Source organism: Neomonachus schauinslandi, chromosome 15, assembly GCF_002201575.2.
Source record: "Neomonachus schauinslandi chromosome 15, ASM220157v2, whole genome shotgun sequence".
NCBI classification, from domain to species: domain Eukaryota; kingdom Metazoa; phylum Chordata; class Mammalia; order Carnivora; family Phocidae; genus Neomonachus; species Neomonachus schauinslandi.
Window position 1 is genome coordinate 397667 of NC_058417.1, and position 19662 is coordinate 417328.

Genomic DNA, 19662 nt, shown 5'->3' on the forward strand with positions numbered 1-19662 from the left:
CGCAAGGAGGAAAATAACAGTTATCCACATTCCTATCCCCAGAATTGACTGCTCTCAGCATCTGGGCCTGTTTGTTTCTGCTTTTGTTTTTTAATTAGGTGATCATCATTCCATATGTGTCTCTGTAGATGTACACCAATTTGTGTTTCCATAAATATTTTTGTTAAAATGAGGTCATATAGTAGTGTAATTTTAAAACCAGATTTATTGAGATGTAATTCACGGCCCATACCATTCGCCCCTTCAAAGCGAACAGTTCATTGGCTCTTAGTATATTCAGAGCTGTGCAATCATCACATCAATTTTGGAACATTTTTATCACCCCTAAAGGAAGTTTCACATCTGTTAATCAGTCCCTTCCCGTTTCCCCAAGCCACCCCTACCCCAGCCCTGGGTAACCACTAATCCACTTTTTGTCCTTATAGATTTGTTCATTCTGGATATTTCCCATAAATTGAATCATACATTTAGTTAATTTATATGAATTACCTGAAGAAATTGAAGCAAAGTAAAAGGGGTTAAGTTCAAATTAATTTTTTTAAAAGATTTTATTTATTTATTTGACAGAGAGAGACACAGCGAGAGAGAGAACACAAGCAGGGCCAGTGGGAGAGGGAGAAGCAGGCTTCCCGCTGAACAGGGAGCCGATGCGGGGCTCGATCCCAGGACCCCGGGATCATGACCTGAGCCGAAGGCAGATGCCCAACGACTGAGCCAGCCAGGCGCCCCTTAAGTTCAAATTAATTTTAAGATTTTGGACTTAGTGGTGAATCCTGACCTTGAAAGAGAGCACCTGCCTTCTCTCTGTCTCCCATCTTCTCTCCACAGGCTCCCGGTTCATGTTACGTGATTATTTTCACTTTTGCTGGATTACAACCCCCACAGTCCAAGCATGACACTCACAGATGTTTGGGGGAGTCCCAGGTTGAATGGGTTCAGCACCCACCAACCTCCATTCCTGGTCTTCGTTTGGGTTCAGCTCCTACCTGGGTGGATTCTGGGGTGAAGCAGTTTGTATCTAGAGAGACTGCTCCTTCGGTCCGTTTGTCTGTGAGGCTGTCTTCTCTTGGACTCTTCCCTTGAACAACATCTAACTGGGTCTGATACTCTTGGATCACAGTTTCCTTCCCTGTTGCTCTGCATTTCTTCTGTTGTCTTTTAGCATCAAATATTGCTGTGGAGGATAAAGTTAGCCTAATGGTTTTTTTTTTTTAAGATTTTATTTATTTGAGAGAGAGCGAGCGAGCGTGAGCATGACTGGAGGAAGGGGCAGAGGGAGAGAATATCCAAGCAGACTCCCACTGAGCATGGAGCCCCACACGGGCCTTGATCCCATGACCCTGAGATCATGACGGGAGCTGAAATCGAGAGTCAGACACTTAACCAACTGAGCCACCCAGGCGCCCCTAGTTAGCCTAATGTTTAAAAAAATCCTTAATGTTGACTCATTTTCCCCAGCTGGATACCTGGAGATTTCATTATTTATTCTTGAAATTCAATGGCTCAGCCAGCATATTAGTTATCTCGTGTTGTGTAACAAATCACCCCCAAACTTAGCAGTTTAAGACAAAACACACATGCTGTCTCACAGCCTCTGGGGGTCAGGTGCCGGGCTGGACCCGGCTGGGCCCTCCACTTCACGATCTCTCCCAGGCTGGCGTGGGTGCTGGCCTAGGGTCTGCGGTGTCATCTGAAGGCCTGACGGGGCAGGATCCACGACCATGCTCACAGGTGGTTGTTGGCAGCTCTCAGACCCTTGTGCATCATTGGTTGAGGGCCTCGGTTCTTGGCCGCAGGTGCTTGCTGCGTGGGCCTCTGTCTCCCGGCAGCTCACGCCTTCCAACGTGCTGGCTGGGAAGGGGCTAGCTGGGTCTATCGATAAGGGAGTCCCGGTCTTCTCTGCCCTTCTCGTTCCTCTCTGTCCTCTGTGCCGAGCCTGGGCGTGAGCGGCTCTGCTCCGATGCTGAACTTGCTTCAACACCGCGGAGAGGCTCTCCCAGCCTTCCCTGGGGCCATTCCCCCCTCACTGGGGCTGCGCGTTGGGGCTCCAGTCAGGCAGTGGGGAGTCTTTGTTAGAGCCCTGGGCCCTGCCATCCTCTGGGGGGTAAGTAAAGGCTCTGGTGCACACAGGGTCCTCCTACTTACCTTCCCGGTGAGCCCCTCTGGCCTCGAGTGAAATCCGTAAGGGGTCGTTGCTCATCTTCTCCACTTTTCCCCATTTCTCCCCAGCAGCCTCCCCACTGGTTCCCAGTTAGGGGTGGGAACAAAGGACCGCTACTCAGTTCACTTTCTTCCAACTGTGGTGGCTCTGGGGAGACTGAGAAGTTGTGTTCTCCAGAATTATGTAATGTTTGTCTCATTAGGTTTTGTTCTTTTCTTTGGTGAAAAACACATTTTTTTTGACTTACTGTTTTTTGCTTTTGGGGGGAAGGGAAGCCTGCGATGCAGTCCAACCCTCTGTCTTTACACAGGAGTTGCCCCAGATGATGTGTAAGGCCCCTTCCAGCCCAAACGAGACCCTAACTCTGAGTCTCTGCCCGCCCAGGAGAGCCAGCTCTCACCAAGGCCTTTCCCTCAGGCAGGGGACGCTGCCCTCCTCAGCCCCGAGGACTCCTGAGCAAGGACCAGGGATGGGAGTATCTGCCCGGCTGACCACCCCCGGGGGACTCGGAGGAGGCGGGCAGGGTCAGCAAGGATTCTCTGGCCCCTGGGGCGGCCCAGACAGCTGGGCTGGGCAGGTGCCCCAGCTCTGGGGGGCTGTCCTACAACTTGGTCCTTGGGGGACTTCTCTTTCGCTTGCATCTTGAACTGGAGTAGCCAGCCTGGCCAGGGGCTGCCTGGGAGGGACCAAGAGGGACCACCCGCCCTTGCTCTGAGGGCTGTAGCTCCCTGCCAGGATCTAGCAGGTGTCTCTTCTTGGACAGGCAGCAACACCCACCCAGAGAGGCTGCAGTGTGCTGAGTTTTCCAGGAGGACGGCAGAACTCAGCCTCCTCGCTGCCTCGCTCCCCACCTGCCTGCCTCCCAGGTTGCCGGGGCCAGTGCCAGACCCCGGGAACTGAGCAGTGCCCTCGCGCCCTGACGCCAGTCCCTGCAATTACCGGTTGGCAGGCCCGGGGGCAAAGTGTGCCAGCCGGCCTGGTAGCTTGCTGGCAGCCAGCGTGTGCCTGGGGCCTGTCCTGAGCGGCTTAGCCACATGGGGCATGGAGTTGATCCGAGGGAGGCCTAGGATCCAATCCTCGCGGTTCTGAGCTCAGTTACTGCCGCCTGGAAGACTGGCCCCTCCCCGCCACAGGGGTCTGCCTCCCCCCCAAGCCCCCCTGTGTGTGCACCCAGAGAGGTGTGTGCAAGGTGCGCACACGTCCACGAGGCCGCCAGAACACGCGCGTACCCATGCATTCACCCCGGCAGGCCCATACCACCGCCACACGTGGTGGTGCTTTGGAAGTCATCCCTGTTCGCTCACGTGCATGTTCGTGTGGTGTGAGTTGTGTGTGCACATGCGTGGGGAGTCTGTGCACACTTGTGTGGCTGCAGTGTGTGAGCACATGTGCGTGAGTCACGGGAGGCGCGTAGAGTGTAGGCGCATGTGTCTCTGGCCGGGGTGACTAAGGCCAGGGACATTCATCCTCACTGCCCCAGCTCGAGGGGGAAATCCTCTTGGGTCTGAAAGGAAAAGGCCAGGGGCTGAGGGGCTCCCCGTTTCTCAGGCTCCAGGCAGCGTTCCCAGGCCCTCTCACCCGGGGAACGAAGTCAGGGTACAGGGAAGCATGCAAGGCGCTAAGGGGACAAGGGCAGAGTCAGACCTCCCACTCGGAAGTCCCCTCGGGGGCTGGTGTTGGGAGGCATGGCGGGGCCTGGGAACTGGTGAGGAGGAGAGGGGAGGCCTGGACCAGGCCAGCAGCGGCGGCCGGAGGAGGGGGCGGAGCTGAGCGACGTTAGGGTGGGAATGGACCACAAGCACGTGGGAGCCCCCACCCCCGTGTCCAGCCCCAGTGGCCAGGTGTAGCGGGCTTTCCCAGACAGCTTGCTGGGGGCAGCCTGTCCTGGGGTCTGTCCTGGCTGCCGCGGCTGTCCTGGCCGGCAGGAGGAGAGACAGGGCTCGGGGACTGGCTGGTCCCCTGGGCACAGGAGGGCGTCCAGGAGGAGCCCGGGGCTGTGAAGAGCCAGCTATATCCCTCGAGGGGACTCGGCCCCAAACCGGGGCCCTTTCAGGTGGGTGTTCGCTGGAGTCCGTGTTGGCCACGGGAGCCCCAAGCTCTGAGACCCAGTGGCACGCGGCCCGCGGAGGGCATAGCTAAGGCTGAGGGTGGCCCACCCCTTTGTGGGAGAGCCCTCCTGGCGCCTCCGGAGCCTCTGTAATTACAGGGCCAGGAGGTGGCCGCTCCCAGCCCGGCCTTCACCCCGCGAAGCCGCGCGTGGAGGATTGACGACCGGGTGGTTTCCAGGTGTGTCTCAGGAAACCTGGCATCCCCGGCAGCCTGTGGCTGTGGCCTCCGCCTGCGGGCTCCATTCTGGGGTCGGGATCCACCCCGCTCCAGCTGGAGGAAGGAAAAGGTGTATTTCAGTACGTCCTGTGGGTGTGGGGGAGCCGGGGAGAGACCAGCTCCTCGGCCCAGGGTGCGGGGTGTGAGGAGCCACCGACGGCTGTCCAGGGGCGGGGAGGGCGGGGAGGGCGGCCCGGCTTTCTTGTGGCCCCAGGAGGCCGGGGTGGCAGACCCTGTCGGGCTGGAATGCAGGTCTGCGGCCACCTGAGACCTGCCCCAGCAACTCCCCGATTCCCACCCCGTGGGTGCCCAGCCCCGGGCCGCAGAGTTCCCCAGTCTGGGCAGAGGGCGGGGGGCTGGTCACACAGAGGGAGCTCACGCCCCTGCCCCCCAGCACAGGGGGCCCATATCCCAGCTGCCTGCCTCCTGGGGGCTCTTCGGGCTGGGCCCTGCCCCTCCCTCTGGGCTGGGCTTAGTGCCACCTCCACCCGAGGCCTCCCCATCCTGGGCTTCCCTCTGACTCCCCTCTGCCGGCCTCATCTTGCATGGGGCCAGCAGCAGGGATGAGGGTGTGCGGGCCTGGGAGGTGGGTGTCATGACCCTCGCCGGCGGGGTGGCCGAGAGGGTGGACATGCTGGTGCCTGGGAGGAGCAGGCTCCTTCCCTTCCTCTGCCCTGGGTGTTCGCAGGCCTTTGGGAACCAGAGCCCGGGCTGACCCGGGCACAGCCCCGTGACTCCAGGAATGACTAATTCCACTCCAGCAATAAGCTCTTGGAGGCTCTGAGAAATGACTTTTTTCCCCCTTCTTGCTGCTTCATTAAGCTCTTCCTGAGTGAGTGGAATGAGGATTGTCCTAATCGCCTGGCATGAGGCAGGGGGCTCAGGGACTGGGCGAGACAGGTCCACGGTGGCCCCTAGTCTCTGGCAGGCACGGGGCAGGGCAGGGCCGGGCATACAAGGTTATGCCAGCCCCGCAGGTGCTAGGATGGGGGGGAGGCGCGCTGGACAGGCCTGGAAGTCCTGACTGCCCTCCTACTGGGCCCCAGGAGGGACCTCAAGGCCTGGGCCTGGGGGCCTGGGGGCCTGGCCCTCTCCTCCGGGTCATGGCCACCAGCCTGCCCAGACCGGAACGTCCACCCAGGCTGCTGGAACTGAAGAAACAGTTCAGGCCTCGCCTACCCCAGTGAATCAAATCCCGTCGGCCCCTTTCTCCCTGCAGGCAGGAAGAGAATGCAGGGAGGGGTCAGTGACTGGGGTCCTTGTCCACAGGTGTTCCTGGCCCTCGGGGAGCTGCTTCTGTCCTGCAACTGGGCGGTGGTTGCTGACATCCTGCTGGTAGGTGTGGGGGGGCTGGTCCTGGGGCCTCTTGAGCGGAGGGAGCTGGAGTCTGTCTGGCTCAGGGCTGGGAGGGGCTTCTGAGACTATGGGGTAGGGGAGCAAGGTCATCCTGATACTCTCAAACATATCCTCGGACCATCACCTCCATTTTGCTGATGAGCAGATGGAGGCTCAGAGAGGGCAGGTGCCCGGACCAAGGTCACACAGCATGCAAAGGCACCGAGCCCAGGCCCCGTCTCAAGCACCCCCTCTTCCTTGACTACACTTCTCAGCAAGCAGGCTCTTTGGCCTAGGCTCTGGGTGTGTGGATGGGGATGTGGGACTTCAGGGTTATAGCCATGAGCCAGGTGGGTCCAGGCTGCCCAGCAAGGGGCCAGCTCGGGCTATAACGAGGCCTGGTGCCAGCTCAGCCACGTGACTGCGGTATGTCTAGAGTCTGGCGTGGCCCGTCTGAGCCTCACGCTCTCCGCCCAGCCTCCCTGCCTCCCTCTAGGAGATGTCAGGGGAGGACTTTGGACACTGTGCCCTGTGGGTAACACAGGACCTGGGACCCGGAGACCCCCACGGGCCTCCTCCGGCCTCCTGGAAGGCTGGCATAGCCCAGTCCTGTGCACAGGAGAGCCAGGGAGGCTGGCGATGGGCTGACAGCGTTCTGAGGTGACCGGTGCCAGGGCCTGGCCCACACCTGGACTTCAGCCCTGCTTCTGCCACTTCCTAGCTGCGTGTGACCTGGGCAAGTCACTCTGTGGCTCTGGGCCTCAGTTTCCCTGCGGGAACAACGGGGTGAAATACTTGGGGGTTACTGTGGGCATGAAATGACAAGGGTGCCAGCTGGGGCTCCTCACAGGGCTCTCGCCCTTCTCGCCTCCTGGCTCCCAAAGGACGCCTGCGCCCTCAAAGCTGAGTTTGAAAGGGCCATCGAGGCCTACTCGAATACTGCCATTGACGGGATGCTCACTCCCTGCCTAGACTTCTGCCCCGCACCCCATGGCCCAGGCTCAGCGGGTGTAGACAGTGCTGCCCTTTGACGCCCCGGGGGCGTATCAGCTGCAGGGCTCCTCCCTCCAGCCCGAGGACCACTCGGCCACAGATCCGATGAATGGCCCTGGGCCTCAGTTTCCTAGTCTATAAAAAGGAGCGATCATAACCGGCCTGGCAGGGTGAGCCAGGAGGCCTGTAGGAGAGCCCTCAGTAGACGGGAACGTGCCAGCAAATGTCTCCCCTGGGGTTGCCCACTGTTGGGCACGGGGAGCTTAATCACCCCCGACCCGGCATCTCGGACGTCCAGCTGGAGCTGAAACCCGCCCCCGCATCTTCCTCCAGCCCCCATGACGCTGCCCCCTTTCCACACGGCAGCCCCACAGATGTGCGAGGACGCGGCCGTGTCCCCCCAGTGTCTGTGTTTGCAAGAATGATTAACCTGGCAGGACCTCTGTACAGCTGTCGCGGGGGGACAGGGCAGCCAGCCGCGGTCTGACCCATGCGGTCCAGCTGGGGAGCTGTCCGGCCGACCAGGCCTTCCCTGGGGTCCTCCCCTGGCTTGGAGGCAGCGAGTCTCTCCATCCCAGGAAGGCTTTCTGCACCCCCTTCCTCCCTCCGGAAGCCCCTCAGTGAAAGATTGCCTTTAGAGCCTTTGGTGGTCGGAGCTGGACCAATCCCTGTGGTCCTTGGAGCTCAGTCATCCCACAGAGAAAGTGGGGAGGCTCCAGGAGGGAGTGGTCTTGGGCCAAATGCAGGTGGGGGGCAGGCTGTGGGGGACGGGGTGTGTGCTGCGGAGGGGCAGGCGTGGGAGGTGACAGCGGCTCAGAGGGCAAGCAGCTGTGTGGACGGAGGGCGGGTGGTAGCGGGAGCCCCGGAGGGTCGCTGGAAGCTGGTGTTGGTTTCCAGCAGTGAGGCACCCCAGGGACAGGCGGGCAGGACCGCAGAGAGGGGTCTACGGGGGTGGGATCCAGCCAGGAAGCGTGTGGGGGCACAGGAGTGCAGGAGGCCCCAGCTCCTGAGGCCCGGGAGGGCCCGGGAGCCAGGAGGCCCTGCACTGGGCATAGTCCCAAAGGGTCGGTGGCGGCTGCACGCCCCACATCAGGCTGCGAGGGACACCGTTCTCTCTGGCCCTCTGATCCACAAGGAGAACCCAGACTCTCTCTGGGGAAGAGACTGCAAAAGCTGTCTGGTCCAGGGGCTCTCGCACCTCAGTGAGCGTAGGAACCAGGTTTGGGGAGCTTGTAACACACTCTGCTTCCTCAGAGTCTGCCTCAGTGGGTCTCTGCGGGAGTCCAACGGTGTGCCTTTCTCGTGAACTTCCCATGTGGTCCTGATATGGACGCTCCTCAGAGCACCCCCGGAGGACACTGGTCTAGCGCAGCCGGCTCCCCAGTCCGCGAACCCCCTGCAGGCTCTGTCCTTGATCCCATACCCCTCTGACGGGAGGCTCACTCCCTGAACCCCAAGAAGGCCCTGCCTCTGAAGGCTCACTGAGGAAAAGGGTCTGGCTCCCTCACAGCCAAGGCCCTCTAGACCCACCTCCGGCACCCCCTCCCAGCCCTCCGGAGGCAGAACCCTCGGAGGGTCCTGCTCCAGGGGAGGCTGGGGTCGTGTCCCCCCAGGCTGAGCTCCCTGCGCCCCCGACTGATGCCGTCTCCAGCTGTCTCACAAGCCCCCTGTGTGTCTGGGCCCCACGAGGGCGGCCTGGAGCCAACCTTCCCCCTGCCTGCATCAGGGACTAGAGCAGAAGTGGAACTCACCTGCTCTCCCAGGTCAGGTCTGTCCGCTGGGTTCCTCCTGCGCAGAGCTCCCCTGGCCCCCGCTGAGGGCTCCGCCCTCCTGTTCTTCCTGGCCCTGGCAGTCTCAGTGCTTCCCTGCTCTGCCCACCCGTCAGTCCCACCCTCCCCAGTGCAGCGGGGTGTGAGGGCTGAGTGGGGAGAGCAGGAGGCAGGCTGCCAGGGAGTCCACACCTGGTGGTCGCCGCTCTGACGTTCTGCGGGCCCTTGGTTGGCGCGGGTTATGTCCCATACTAAGAAGGGAACAGCCCTTCTGAGAAAGGAGAGTCAGACACAGAGGTGCTTTGTCTCAGAATAGAGTGGGCCTGCGGTTTTAGGAACCCAAAGCCTCTAACTTCTAAAATTACCAGCTTTGGCCCCCCGGGCTACATGGAGCCAACGCAAGGGAACAGGTTGGGGACCCACAGCTCCAGCCCCTGGCAGCAGAACCTGGTCTGGGCCCAGCACTTCCTGGGGGCGTGGAAGGGACCTGACTCTGAGGGTCTAAGCAGCCGACATGGACTTCTCCTGCGCCCACCCTCCAGAACCAGCGGTGCATAATCACGTAATTATGGGGCAAGAAGGAGGCACGCGGGGCCGGTGCAAAGCCAAGCTCAGCTCCTTCTCTGGCCTGTTGGCAGGTCCCAGTGAGGGGGGCAGGTCCAGCTTCTCTCGCCGCCTGGACAGAGTGGCTCAGTGTCTGACCTGGGACCCCCGCTGCACAGTCTCACCGGCCTGTCTTGTGACCCCCAGGCGCTGGGCTCCTGCCTCCACACCTCTGCTCACTCTGCTCCCCCCCTGGAACGCCCGTCCCTCTCTCTCTGCCAGTCGTCCGCGTGCAGGGCGGGGGTGAGCTTGCCCTTCTGTCTTCCAAGCATTCTATAGCAGACACACAGCATCTCAGGACAGGCTCCTCCTCGCTTGTAACACATCCTGGAGGAGCAGGCCCGGGGTCAAATCCCAGTCCTGCTATTTCCTGCCGGGTGACCCTGGGGAGAGTTCCCTCATCTGTGACCCGGGGATAATAATCATGCCTCCCTCTTGGGGTGCTTGAGTGGATAAAGAAAATGTATATGTGAGATCTATAAAATGCATACGGGAAGCATTTAATATATGCCAGTTGTTAATCTCTGCTGGGCTCAGGTTATGGACACCTAGGTCTTGGGGATGAGCTCCCCCTTTGGGACTGTGAGGCCGCTGCTTGAACCCCTCCCTTGCGGCAAGCCTGGCTTCTGGCTGGTTCTACTGGACTTGTCTGCTGGGCGGACTTCAGGCTAGTCCTCTCTGGGCCTGGCGCCCCGTTGTGCCCCAGGGAGCTCGAGAGAAGTCTGACAGGGGCCTTGCTGCCCAGACGGTGTGTGTGTGGGGAGGACAATGGCGGGACCTTCCAGTGTGGGGGGTGCACGTTCAGGTGGGGTGCACACGGGCTGTAGGGCAGGCACCCGAACTCTGGGAGGGTCAGTACTGAAGGACAAATAGGGATGCTCCGGCTGGACCGGAGCGGGGCAGGCTGGCCAGGCAGAAGGGTCTGCAAGTGTTCTGCCTCCTGGGGTCACAGGGCATTATTTCGGTCTGCTGTCTGCATGAAGAATGATAATGAACATATCCCCCCAGTAGGTCCTGTAATTATCCCCGTTGGGGGACGCAGACACTGAAGTCACACAGCTAGTGAGTGGGGGGTCTGGGATTGGAACTCATACCCTCTTCCAGGGCTCATGGGGGTCTCTCCAGGAAGGCTGCCTTTGGTCTCTGCCCAGTGGGGCTTGAACTTCCTGAGAGAAGGGCCAAGCCCTCTGTGCCCCGCGTCCGGGCATCCATGCCCACGCCGGCCTGCACTCCCGCCTCTGTCCCTGCAGTCACAGCCCTGCCTGGTCCCTGCCTGGTCCCAGAGCAAGCCCTCGAGAGGGGGGCCCTCATCCGGGGCCGTGGCACCCCCACCCCTTGGAGGGGCCTGACGTTCCAGTGGTGGGGCGTCGCTGACCCCCTTCCATCCCACTGGCTTGGCCAGCCTGCTCCAGCTCCGGGCGGTCCCAGCGGGGAGCAGGAGGTGGGAACGAGGGGCGCCCGCGCTCTGCCCTTCTTGGGGAGCTCCCCTGATACTCCTGTGTTTTGCAGTCTGTGGTGGTGCCCCGGTGCCGAGGGACAGCAGAGGCGCTTCAGATCACGGTGGGCCACATCCTGGGGGACGCCGGCAGCCCTTACCTCACTGGCCTTGTAAGGGTGGCTCCCGGTGGGGGCGGGGGCAGCCACTGCCGGCTGGCCGGGCGGGCCTGGCAGACGCAGCCTCTCTCTGCAGATCTCCAGCACCCTGAGGGCCGGGCGCCCCGACTCCCACCTGCAGTCCTTCCTCAGCCTTCAGCAGAGCTTCCTGTGCTGCACCTTCGTCATCGCCCTGGGCGGCGGTTGCTTCCTGCTAACTGCGCTGCGGCTGGAGAGGGACCAGGCCAGGGCCCGGCAGCCGGGCACAGGTACGCCCAGCCCTCCCACCTCGGCCAGGCTCGGGGCTGAGCCTCACAGGAGCGGGGAGCACGGGCCACCCCCGGAGCCTGCTGATTTGTTAATCTGTTCATTCATTCAAAAGTGGTCATTACCCACCCCACCCCCCGCTATGTGCCAGATGCAGGGGGGTGAACACCTGGGATGCTCTAGGAGATAGAGACCGACAAGAAACAGGAAGAGCAAAAGATAGAGTACGTGCAAGGTGATCAGCGCTACGGAGAGGTGTAAAGTAGGCCAGGGGGACGGGAAAACATGGGGGCAGCCTGCAGCTGTTGAAAGGCTTGTCCTAGAGGTCATCGCTGCACAGGGCACATTGGAGCAGAGGTTTGGAGGAGGTGAGGCAGTGAGCCATGCGGCTATCTGGGGGAAGGGGCTCCTGGCACACAGACAGCCAGTGCAAAGGCCCTGAGGTCACGTGGCTGGCGTGGCTGGAGCGGGAGCGAGGGGGGCGGTGGTAGGGATGAGGCCGGAGCGGGCACTTGGGGGCCTTGTAGGGACCGTGGCCTCAACTTTGAGACTGCGTCGTTTCCTGCACATGGGCCCCAACGTGTTCTATTTACAGTGCGAAAGCTGTATAGTGTGGTTGCTGTGTGCAGAACAGACTGGGGGGGTCAGCGTGGAGGCAGGGGGCCACCAGAGGCTCCGCACCACCAGGGGAGGCGTGGGGCTGGGACCTTGGGGAGGCCTTGAAGGTAAGGAGAAGGGGTCGCGCCTGGAGCTCATTCTGACAGCAGATGTGAGGGGTTTCCCAGCCCGGTCCCAAGGCACCTTCTGCCTCCTTTGGGGCTGGCTGAGCATCTTTCCTCCCGCAGGGACCCCTGGCAGCGAGGACACGGAGAGCCGAGTCCTGCTTTCCAGCATGTGTGCTGTCGCCGAGGACCCCTGAGGCCCCCGCGCCCCCGCGAGGAGGTCCCACTCGCCTGCCGCACCCCTCCCGCCAGCCCCGGCAGCCTCAGCGCCTCTGTCCCCGTTTGGCCTTGGCTCCGGGACCCCGGCCGAGCTGCACCTGCCACTGCTTCACTCCCAGCTGGAGAGCTGGGCGTGCCTGAGGCCGGGCTGGGGACTGAGCTGTCCGCACTCTCTGCTGGGAGTGGGGGCCGGAGAGGAAGAGGAGGGCAGCCCGGGCGAGGGCTGCAGGGCCGCTCCCCACCCTGGACCCCTCACTCTGCAGGGCAGGAGGGCACAGGACACCCCTTTGCCAGGGTCACCCTCTGAACAAAAGGGGGGCATCCGATAGTCTTGAGGGAGGTTTCACTCTGCTGCCCATGTGGCTTCAAGCTCCTGGAGGAGGAAGGGCGTCGGGTCCCCCACAGACTCAGCTGCCCTGGGACCACGCGGGGGAGGGGGCTCACAGCCTGGTCCCTGCCCACTGCTCACGCTCCGACCCCGGCACAGCGCCTGGGGCGGGCTGGCTCTGCGGGCCTCGCGCTTGCCACTGGGTTCAGCGCAGCTGGGCGCGGCAGGAGACCAACAGCTTCCAGGCGGGCAGCAGTGGGGAGGCGTGTTCTTTCTGCCCCGTGAGCACCAGCTTCTCTCCCCCTGCCCTGGTGCCTGGCCAGCAGGGGCCTGCCTCCCAGCAGCAGACTCACGCTCACCTCCTGACCCTGCCTCCCTGCCCCTACTGCTGGACAGACAAGCTCCGGGAGCTGGGCCCCCCAGCTCAGCTCCCCCATCCCCAGCCCTTCCTCAGGAGTGGCCACTGCCAAGCTGACCAGCCCCTCCACCCACAATCTGACCCTTGGAGCGCATAAAACACGCCGCCCCTGAACTTATAAGGAAAAACCTGCACCGGTTACGGTGTTTGCAGGGGATCCCACCTCTCCAAGCAGTTTTCTCCTGGCCTCCACTCATTTCTGACCCTGTGTACCGGGAGATAAGGTCAGAGTCCCCGCCCAGGGTAAGGGTTCAGTCCTACAAGACTGCTCACCCCAGCCCTGCCCAGTGGATGGGCCAAGCACAGGTCCACATTGTCAGCTGTGCTTCTAACTGACCAGCTGTGAATCAGAGGCTCCCGTGCCCCCTCCTCAGGTTCTGTTAATCTGCTAGAGCGGCTCGCAGAGCTCAGGAAACTCATTTACTCATTAGATCACCGGTTTATAATAAAGGGCACAACTCAGGGACAGCAGGTGGGAGGGAGGCCCAGGGCGAGGTGTGGGGCAGGGGCAGGGCCGCCGCGCCCCCTCCAGGAGCCCCATCCACCAGCACCCCCGCGCGCTCACCCTATTCTTTTTGGCTTTCGTGGACGCTTCATTACTTAGACACCATCGATTAAACCACTGGCTTTTGGTGATCGATTCGACCTCCAGCCCGTCAGTCGTCCGTCCGCATTGGTCAGTGGGGGGACTGGGAGTTCTCCTGGCCTCCAGCCTCCCCTTAGGTGGGGTCCAAATGCCACCTCATTAGCAGACAAAAGGCACCTTTAGGTCTCTCAGCATTTAGGAAATTCCAAAGGTCTTAGGAATTCTGTGCCGGAAACAGGATGAAGACCAAACATAAGTCCCACGATCACACTTGCTTTCTCCTGAGAAGGAGACACCCAGTCTGGGGGGGGCCAGGATGCCATGGACCCGCTCGGCACCACCGGCTGTGTGAGCTGGTTCATTTCCTGTAGCTCAGACTCCCAGCTGTGTTTTAAGAGGGGTGTTGAATGTGGCTTTTCCAGCCCCCATTGTATGACTCTCACAGGCTGGGTCCAGGCCCACGGAAGCCCCGCTCCAGGATCCGAACTTTCCTCCCTGCGCCCCTGGAAAAGACCCCTGAGAGGCTCAGTTCCCAGAAAATGGGCGAGGGCTTCCCAGGAGTCAGAAGAGCCACCCCACCGGGCGCCTGGGTGGCTCAGTTGGTTAAGCGACTGCCTTCGGCTCAGGTTATGATCCCGGAGTCCTTGGATCGAGTCCCACATCGGGCTCCCGGCTCAGCAGCCTGCTTCTCCCTCTGACTCTATCCCCTCTCATGCTGTTTCTCTCTCTCTCTCTCAAATAAATAAATAAAAAAAAGAAGAAAGAAAAAAAGAGCCACCCCACCTCCCCAACCCCAGAGTCCAGAGGCTGGGGAGGAAGATCGGAAACCTCATCCATACGACTGCCAGAAACAGGTGGTGGGCAGAGACGCTGACTCTGACCCTGCCCTTGGACCTCACAGTCCAACCCAGGGCAGGGTAATACCAGGCCAGGCGTGGCACACCTGTGGGCAGAGGAAAGCGTTCCGTCCCCCAGGAGCCTCTGCGCAGGTGGGGGGGCAAACAGCAGGAGAAGGTGTGGGGGAAGGGCACCCCCCCTGGAGAGGGTGGGCCCCGCAGAGGTGCAGGGGGCGGGGCAGAAGGCTTCTGTGATCTTGCAGGCTTGTGTGTGCTTTGGGGGCAGGAGAGACTGGCTGGGACCTGGGGCTTGAGTCCCGAACCCAGGGTTCTTCTCAGTGTATCCCGGTGTTTGGGTCGCTGGGCTGGGCTGGGTGGGGCTTGCTAGGACTGAGCTGGACAGAGTGCCAGCTTGGAGGTTATAGGGTGTTCTCATCTAAAGTTTGGGGTCAAGGTGGGGGCCTGGGCTGGCGGACTCCGGGGGTGGGACCAGGGCCTACTCTGCTGGTGGCCTGGGCTGGCGGACTCCGGGGGTGGGACCAGGGCCTACTCTGCTGGTGGCCTGGGCTGGCGGACTCCGGGGGTGGGACCAGGGCCTACTCTGCTGGTGGCCCTGGCCCAGCTGTGCTCACACTCCCACCACCCCTGTCTCACGGGGCTGTCACGCAGGCCTGGCTGCTCTGGGGCCACAGGCGTGGGTCCCTGAGAGCCCAGCTGTGCAGGCCGGAGCCGAGTGGTCAGTCGATCACACCTGTCTGGCCTAAAGGACAATTCTGAGCAATCCCAGAGGCCCGAGACTCTTGATAGCCTCGTTCGTGGGGAATGCACAGCTCAGCAGGCCCAGGCCCTTAAGCCTGACCCACCCCTCAGCGTGTTCGCTGCTCGTCCCAGACAACACGTGCGTTCTAGCTCCCAGCTGTCATCGGGACACGCAGGTGTGTCTGTCAGAGTGCTCCTCTCTGTGTCCGCGTGCGAGGGTGTGAGGGTGTGGTGGTAGGTCTGCTCTTCCTCCACCCTGACCTCAGGCTTGGAGGGTGGGGTACGGGACTTGAGGTGGTCACCCCAGCCCTGGCTTATTCCCCTGCAACACCAGACGCTGTTCAGTCCGTCTCATTCCCTGCAGCGCACATCATTCCTCCATGTCTGAGTGGGAATGTGAAGTGTCGGTTGAATGCGGCCTCTCGAGACAGAGCCTGCAGGAGGCCGCTGGCGCCAAGCTTTACCCACACAGGAAGGTACGGGGCTGCGCGCCCGTGTGATTCTGCTGGTTAGGGTTGGAGGGCTGTGTGCAGAAGACACCGAGTGGCCATCTTGGGCAAGAGAGGGATTTGTTGGAAGCACATTAGCAGCTCACAGAATTGATGGGAACAATGCAGATTTGGGAGCAGGGCTCCTGGGCCGTCTTACTGGGGACCTTCCCCAAAGTGCCAGACGATTTTCCCTATTTTCCTGCCCCCTACTCCAGATTTAAAGCCCGGGGCAAGAGAGTCCAGTTGGACCCTGTGGCCATTCCTTGATGTTTAGCTCTGTTAAGCCCAGGACACCAGGGTGCTGCCGGGAAGGGGGTTGGACTCTGAATATCAAAACAGAACAGCAATGAAAGGAAAACAAACACACACGAAGATGGTGTCCATTATAATGATCTTGGGCAGGCCACGGGCCCTCTCTCAGACGCAGCCTCTCGGCAGGACCGCGAAGAAGCTGGGCTCAGGATCCTTCAAGGGATTCTTTGTTTCTGATAGTCTGAGTCCATGATCAAAGGAGACTGAAGCTTCTATCATTTAGAAAGCATTAAAAATGTTCCAATGACAGAACAGGGACTTCTGTGTTTGTGGGGACTCAGAGCCATCTGTTCCAAGCAGGAGAGAGAGACAGGGACAGAGCATTCTGAGCAGGACTCGCGAGGCAGGCCCAGGCTGGGGGGTGGAGGGCCCCGGACAAGTCCCCTGCTTGGCAACAGCAGGAGCAGAGAGGGGCTGCCGCCTCCCCAGGGCTGGGTGCTGACCTGTGGAAAAGGTAATAGGAGGGTGGAGGCAAGGGGCACATGGAAGCTAATGGAGGGTGGAGTCAGTCAGGGAGAAAATGCCTTTTCCAGAGGGGCTAGGAGAGGAATCTGGCTGGTTTCTGAGTCACTCAGAGCAACAGATACATGATGCAAATCAACACACACTTCCTGTGCACCTGCTAAATGTCATTTACTCATTCAATCAACAAACATTCTCTGGGCACCTCCTTTGCACTGGGCTGTGGAGATGAATCAGACGGTATGGGGCCCTGAGGCTCACAGTTGGGGGTGGGGTGGGGGGGTGGACTTATTACAAACATAATCAACGCAATGAGTTTGGTGTGAGGGAAGCATACACAGGTTACTCAAGTATCCCAGAGGAGGAAATGACAATTTTCCAGGTGGGTCAAGGAGGGCTTCCCGGAGGAAGTCATGGTCTGTGCTGGGTTTTTGAGGGAAAGTGGGAGCAGTGATCTGGGTAGACCCCCTAGGCAGAGCATGACTAAGGGCAGGGGGAGGGGGGTTCCCAGGTGATGCTCTCCGTGGTCCTGAACCGCATTGTGTTGAGGGGAGAGCAGGGACCTTGCACACGCACCCCGAATTCCTGTCACCCCTCCAGGTTCCGGAAAGTATAATATCAATGAGTTCAGGGAGCTCTATTTTCAGTGCGGTGGAGTGTAAGTTTGAGAGCTGGGCAGTAGGATCTGAGGCTGGAGATTGGCATGGGAAGTGAAGGGTTCCAACGGGTCTTGGAGATGGTGTTAAGGAACTTAGATGTTTTTATCCCATGGGTAGTGCGGAGCCGTGGAGAGGTTGTGTGCAAGGTGGTGATGGGGTCCTGTGTGTGCTCTAGAAAGTTATTGGCAAGAAATATGGAAAAGACTGGAGGGGGATGTTGGGGCAGGTGGTGTTGAGTTTTAAAAACGTAAGACATAGAGAGGTTTGAGCTGAGTCAGTGGGCAACGGCACACTGGGATTTTAAAGAGAAAAAGTGGACAGGCCCCAGATGTGGTTGTTGAGGGAGAAGGAGTCCCCAGTGACCCCAGGTGTCCTGTTCAGTGACAATGAGGATGACGGTGCTATTTGGCAAGAGATAAATGATACCAGGGTGGAACAGGCTTAAGGGAAGGATGATGAGTTCAGTTGTGATTGTGCTGAGTTGAGGGAGCCGTGGGAGATCCGGAGGTGGGGTGTGGAGATGAGGCCATCTAGAGATGAAGGTTGGGGTGTCCAGGGCACATGGATGATGGCTGAGAGCCTGCCGAGGGTGAGTGTGCCCCACGAGAAGGGAAGAGACAGGCCTGAGCCCTGGGGGATGGGCAGAGGGGACTGAGCTCCCCGTTATCAGCCTCAGGGAAGCTGGTGTTTCTGAGAGTGCTCTGCAAAGCTCTAGACCGTACAGGATGTTCTGTGGGTCATGTCCCCAGGGGGACACAGCAGCCTATATCTCCTCCTGGGAGACTCACAGTGCACGCCCTCAGGTTAAAGGCTCTGAGACGTCCAGTCCCTCAGTCCGGAAACCTGTTGCGGTCTAGGCGTCACAAACAAACATGGAAGACCTTTAGCCATCCCTGAGATCAGCCTCACCTTCTGGGGCTGCTGAGGAGCTGTGTCTTGGCAGAGCTCAGAGCAGCATCGGGGGCAGGCACACCTGGGTTTAGTGTGAGTCCCACTGTTTACCAGGCGTGTGACCTTGGGCACATTCCTTCTCTTCCCTGGGCTCAGTTTCTTCACTGGGGAGATGGGGAGAAGGGCCCTACAAGTTCTATGGCTGGTGGTCCACTGATACTGCTAGAGGCTCTCAGGAGACCACCGTTATTTGCCCAGGGCCACACAGTCAGAAAGGGCTCTTGTCCTCCCTGTCGTCCTGCCCTCGGTGGCCCAGTATCCATCCAGAGACTTGCTCTAGAGAGTGCCTTTGAGTTAAAATCCCAGAAACCCCCACACAGCAAGAAGAGCTGCTCAGAGGCGCCCCAAATTTGAAAGGCTCAAAACTCTTCCAGGAAGGGAGTGCTCCCCTTTCTGGCCAAGAGCTAAAGCTACCTCCCTGGGCAGGGCTATGGCTGAAAGGAGGAGGAATCTTGGTGAGTGGGAAGGGGACCTTGGGGTTGGGCTTTGAGCCGTGGTTGTGTCTCCTTCACAGCTGGATGCAGCCCCGCAGCTGGGCACTGTCCTCTAGCTGGTACCACCCCACAGTTAGGAGGGGCATTGCCGGGGCCCAGCCCCAGCCCCAGCCCCATGGAGCTTGTAGGTCGTGCTGACCTGTTGAGCACCTGTCGTCCCAGGGCGCCCCACAGAATTTCCCTTACCCGGCTTCAAGCTGGAAAGGGGCAGCCGGGAACTTTCAGGACAGAGTCTGTTTCGTGGCCCTCCTGTGACAGTCATCCATCCCCAACACACCAAAGCATATTTTTAGTCACTTTGCAGAATTTAAAATACACCTCAAAGGCGCCAAGAAACACCAGCCTGGGGATTAACTCTGCTCTCAGCAGGAAGAGGGTGCCTCGTGCTACGACACCCACTGGCTATGCCGTGACTCACTGTGGCCAGCACTTTCGTGGGATGCACCTGCCTGTGGACTCGGGGTCCAGAACAGCCTGCAGTGGGAGCTGAGCTCCCAAGCCAGGAGGGTGGTATCAGAGCCCCGGGTCAGCACGGACTCTGCCACCAGCTAGCCGCACGTCCATGATGGGGTCTTTTCTGGGCCCTGGGACCCGCCTGTGAAACCTGGGGTGCTTCTGGGTGTCCAAGCTCTGTGCAGTGTTAACATTCTCTCCTCAGCACCTTGTGTGGGACTTTAATTTCAGTCAAAGCCTCAAACAGATGAAGGGGGCGGGCTTGGGGATGGGACACAGAACTACAGCTCCTCTGAGATGGGTTGTGGCCCCGAACACACAAGTCACTCGGCCACTCTCCACGGGAGACAGGACTCGCCCTCCCCCACAGCGGGTGGTGACCACTCAGACTTCCAGACTGAATCCTGTCCTCCTCTCTACCCCCGGAGAGACACAGAGACCTAGAGAGGGCTACGGGCCTGCCCAGGGTCTTCCTTTCGGGGCTTTGTCCCTTCCCTGGCGCACAGCTGGAAGTCCGAAGCTTGGGGAGGCCCCATGGGAGCCTGGCTCTCCCTGCCAGGGGCTGCGTCTCGGCGCGCACCCAGGAATGGGACCAGGGAGAGGTCAGGAGCTGGAGCTGGGCTTCCCTGGGGCGGAGGGCAACATAGCCCTCTGCGCCTGGCCGAGGCCTGGGGCCTGGGCCAAACCCCCCACCGGGCACTCCTCTAGGCTCTCCCCAGGCCGATTCGATCAGGGCGGGTGAGCAGCTCTGCTGCGGACGCCCCGCCCACGCGCCCGAGACCCTCTCGCCTCTGCCCGGGACGCCGCACGCGCGCCCGGAGCTCCTCCGCGCGGGGCAGTGGGGGAGCCCAGGCTCCCGCGCCCGCGGCCGCGCGGCCCGCTGCGCCCCCGTCGGCGGCCCCGGGCAGCACGTGCGGGGCGGGGCC

The 19662-nt window shown here is 60.6% G+C and overlaps 2 protein-coding genes across 2 annotated transcripts in view; both read left to right on the forward strand.

Moving 5' to 3' along the window:
* SPNS3 (sphingolipid transporter 3 (putative)) overlaps positions 1-11307 on the forward strand; it is a 32828-nt gene extending 21521 nt beyond the window's left edge. Inside the window, exons 9-12 of the mRNA XM_044921788.1 lie at positions 5756-5821; positions 10696-10794; positions 10877-11071; positions 11230-11307. Coding sequence (XP_044777723.1) covers positions 5756-5821; positions 10696-10794; positions 10877-11071; positions 11230-11307 — 438 coding nt within the window. The remainder of the gene's footprint in view (positions 1-5755; positions 5822-10695; positions 10795-10876; positions 11072-11229) is intronic.
* A 6912-nt stretch (positions 11308-18219) lies between these two features.
* Positions 18220-19662, forward strand: part of SPNS2 (sphingolipid transporter 2) — a 30579-nt gene continuing 29136 nt past the window's right edge. Inside the window, exon 1 of the mRNA XM_021694557.2 lies at positions 18220-18244. Coding sequence (XP_021550232.2) covers positions 18220-18244 — 25 coding nt within the window. The remainder of the gene's footprint in view (positions 18245-19662) is intronic.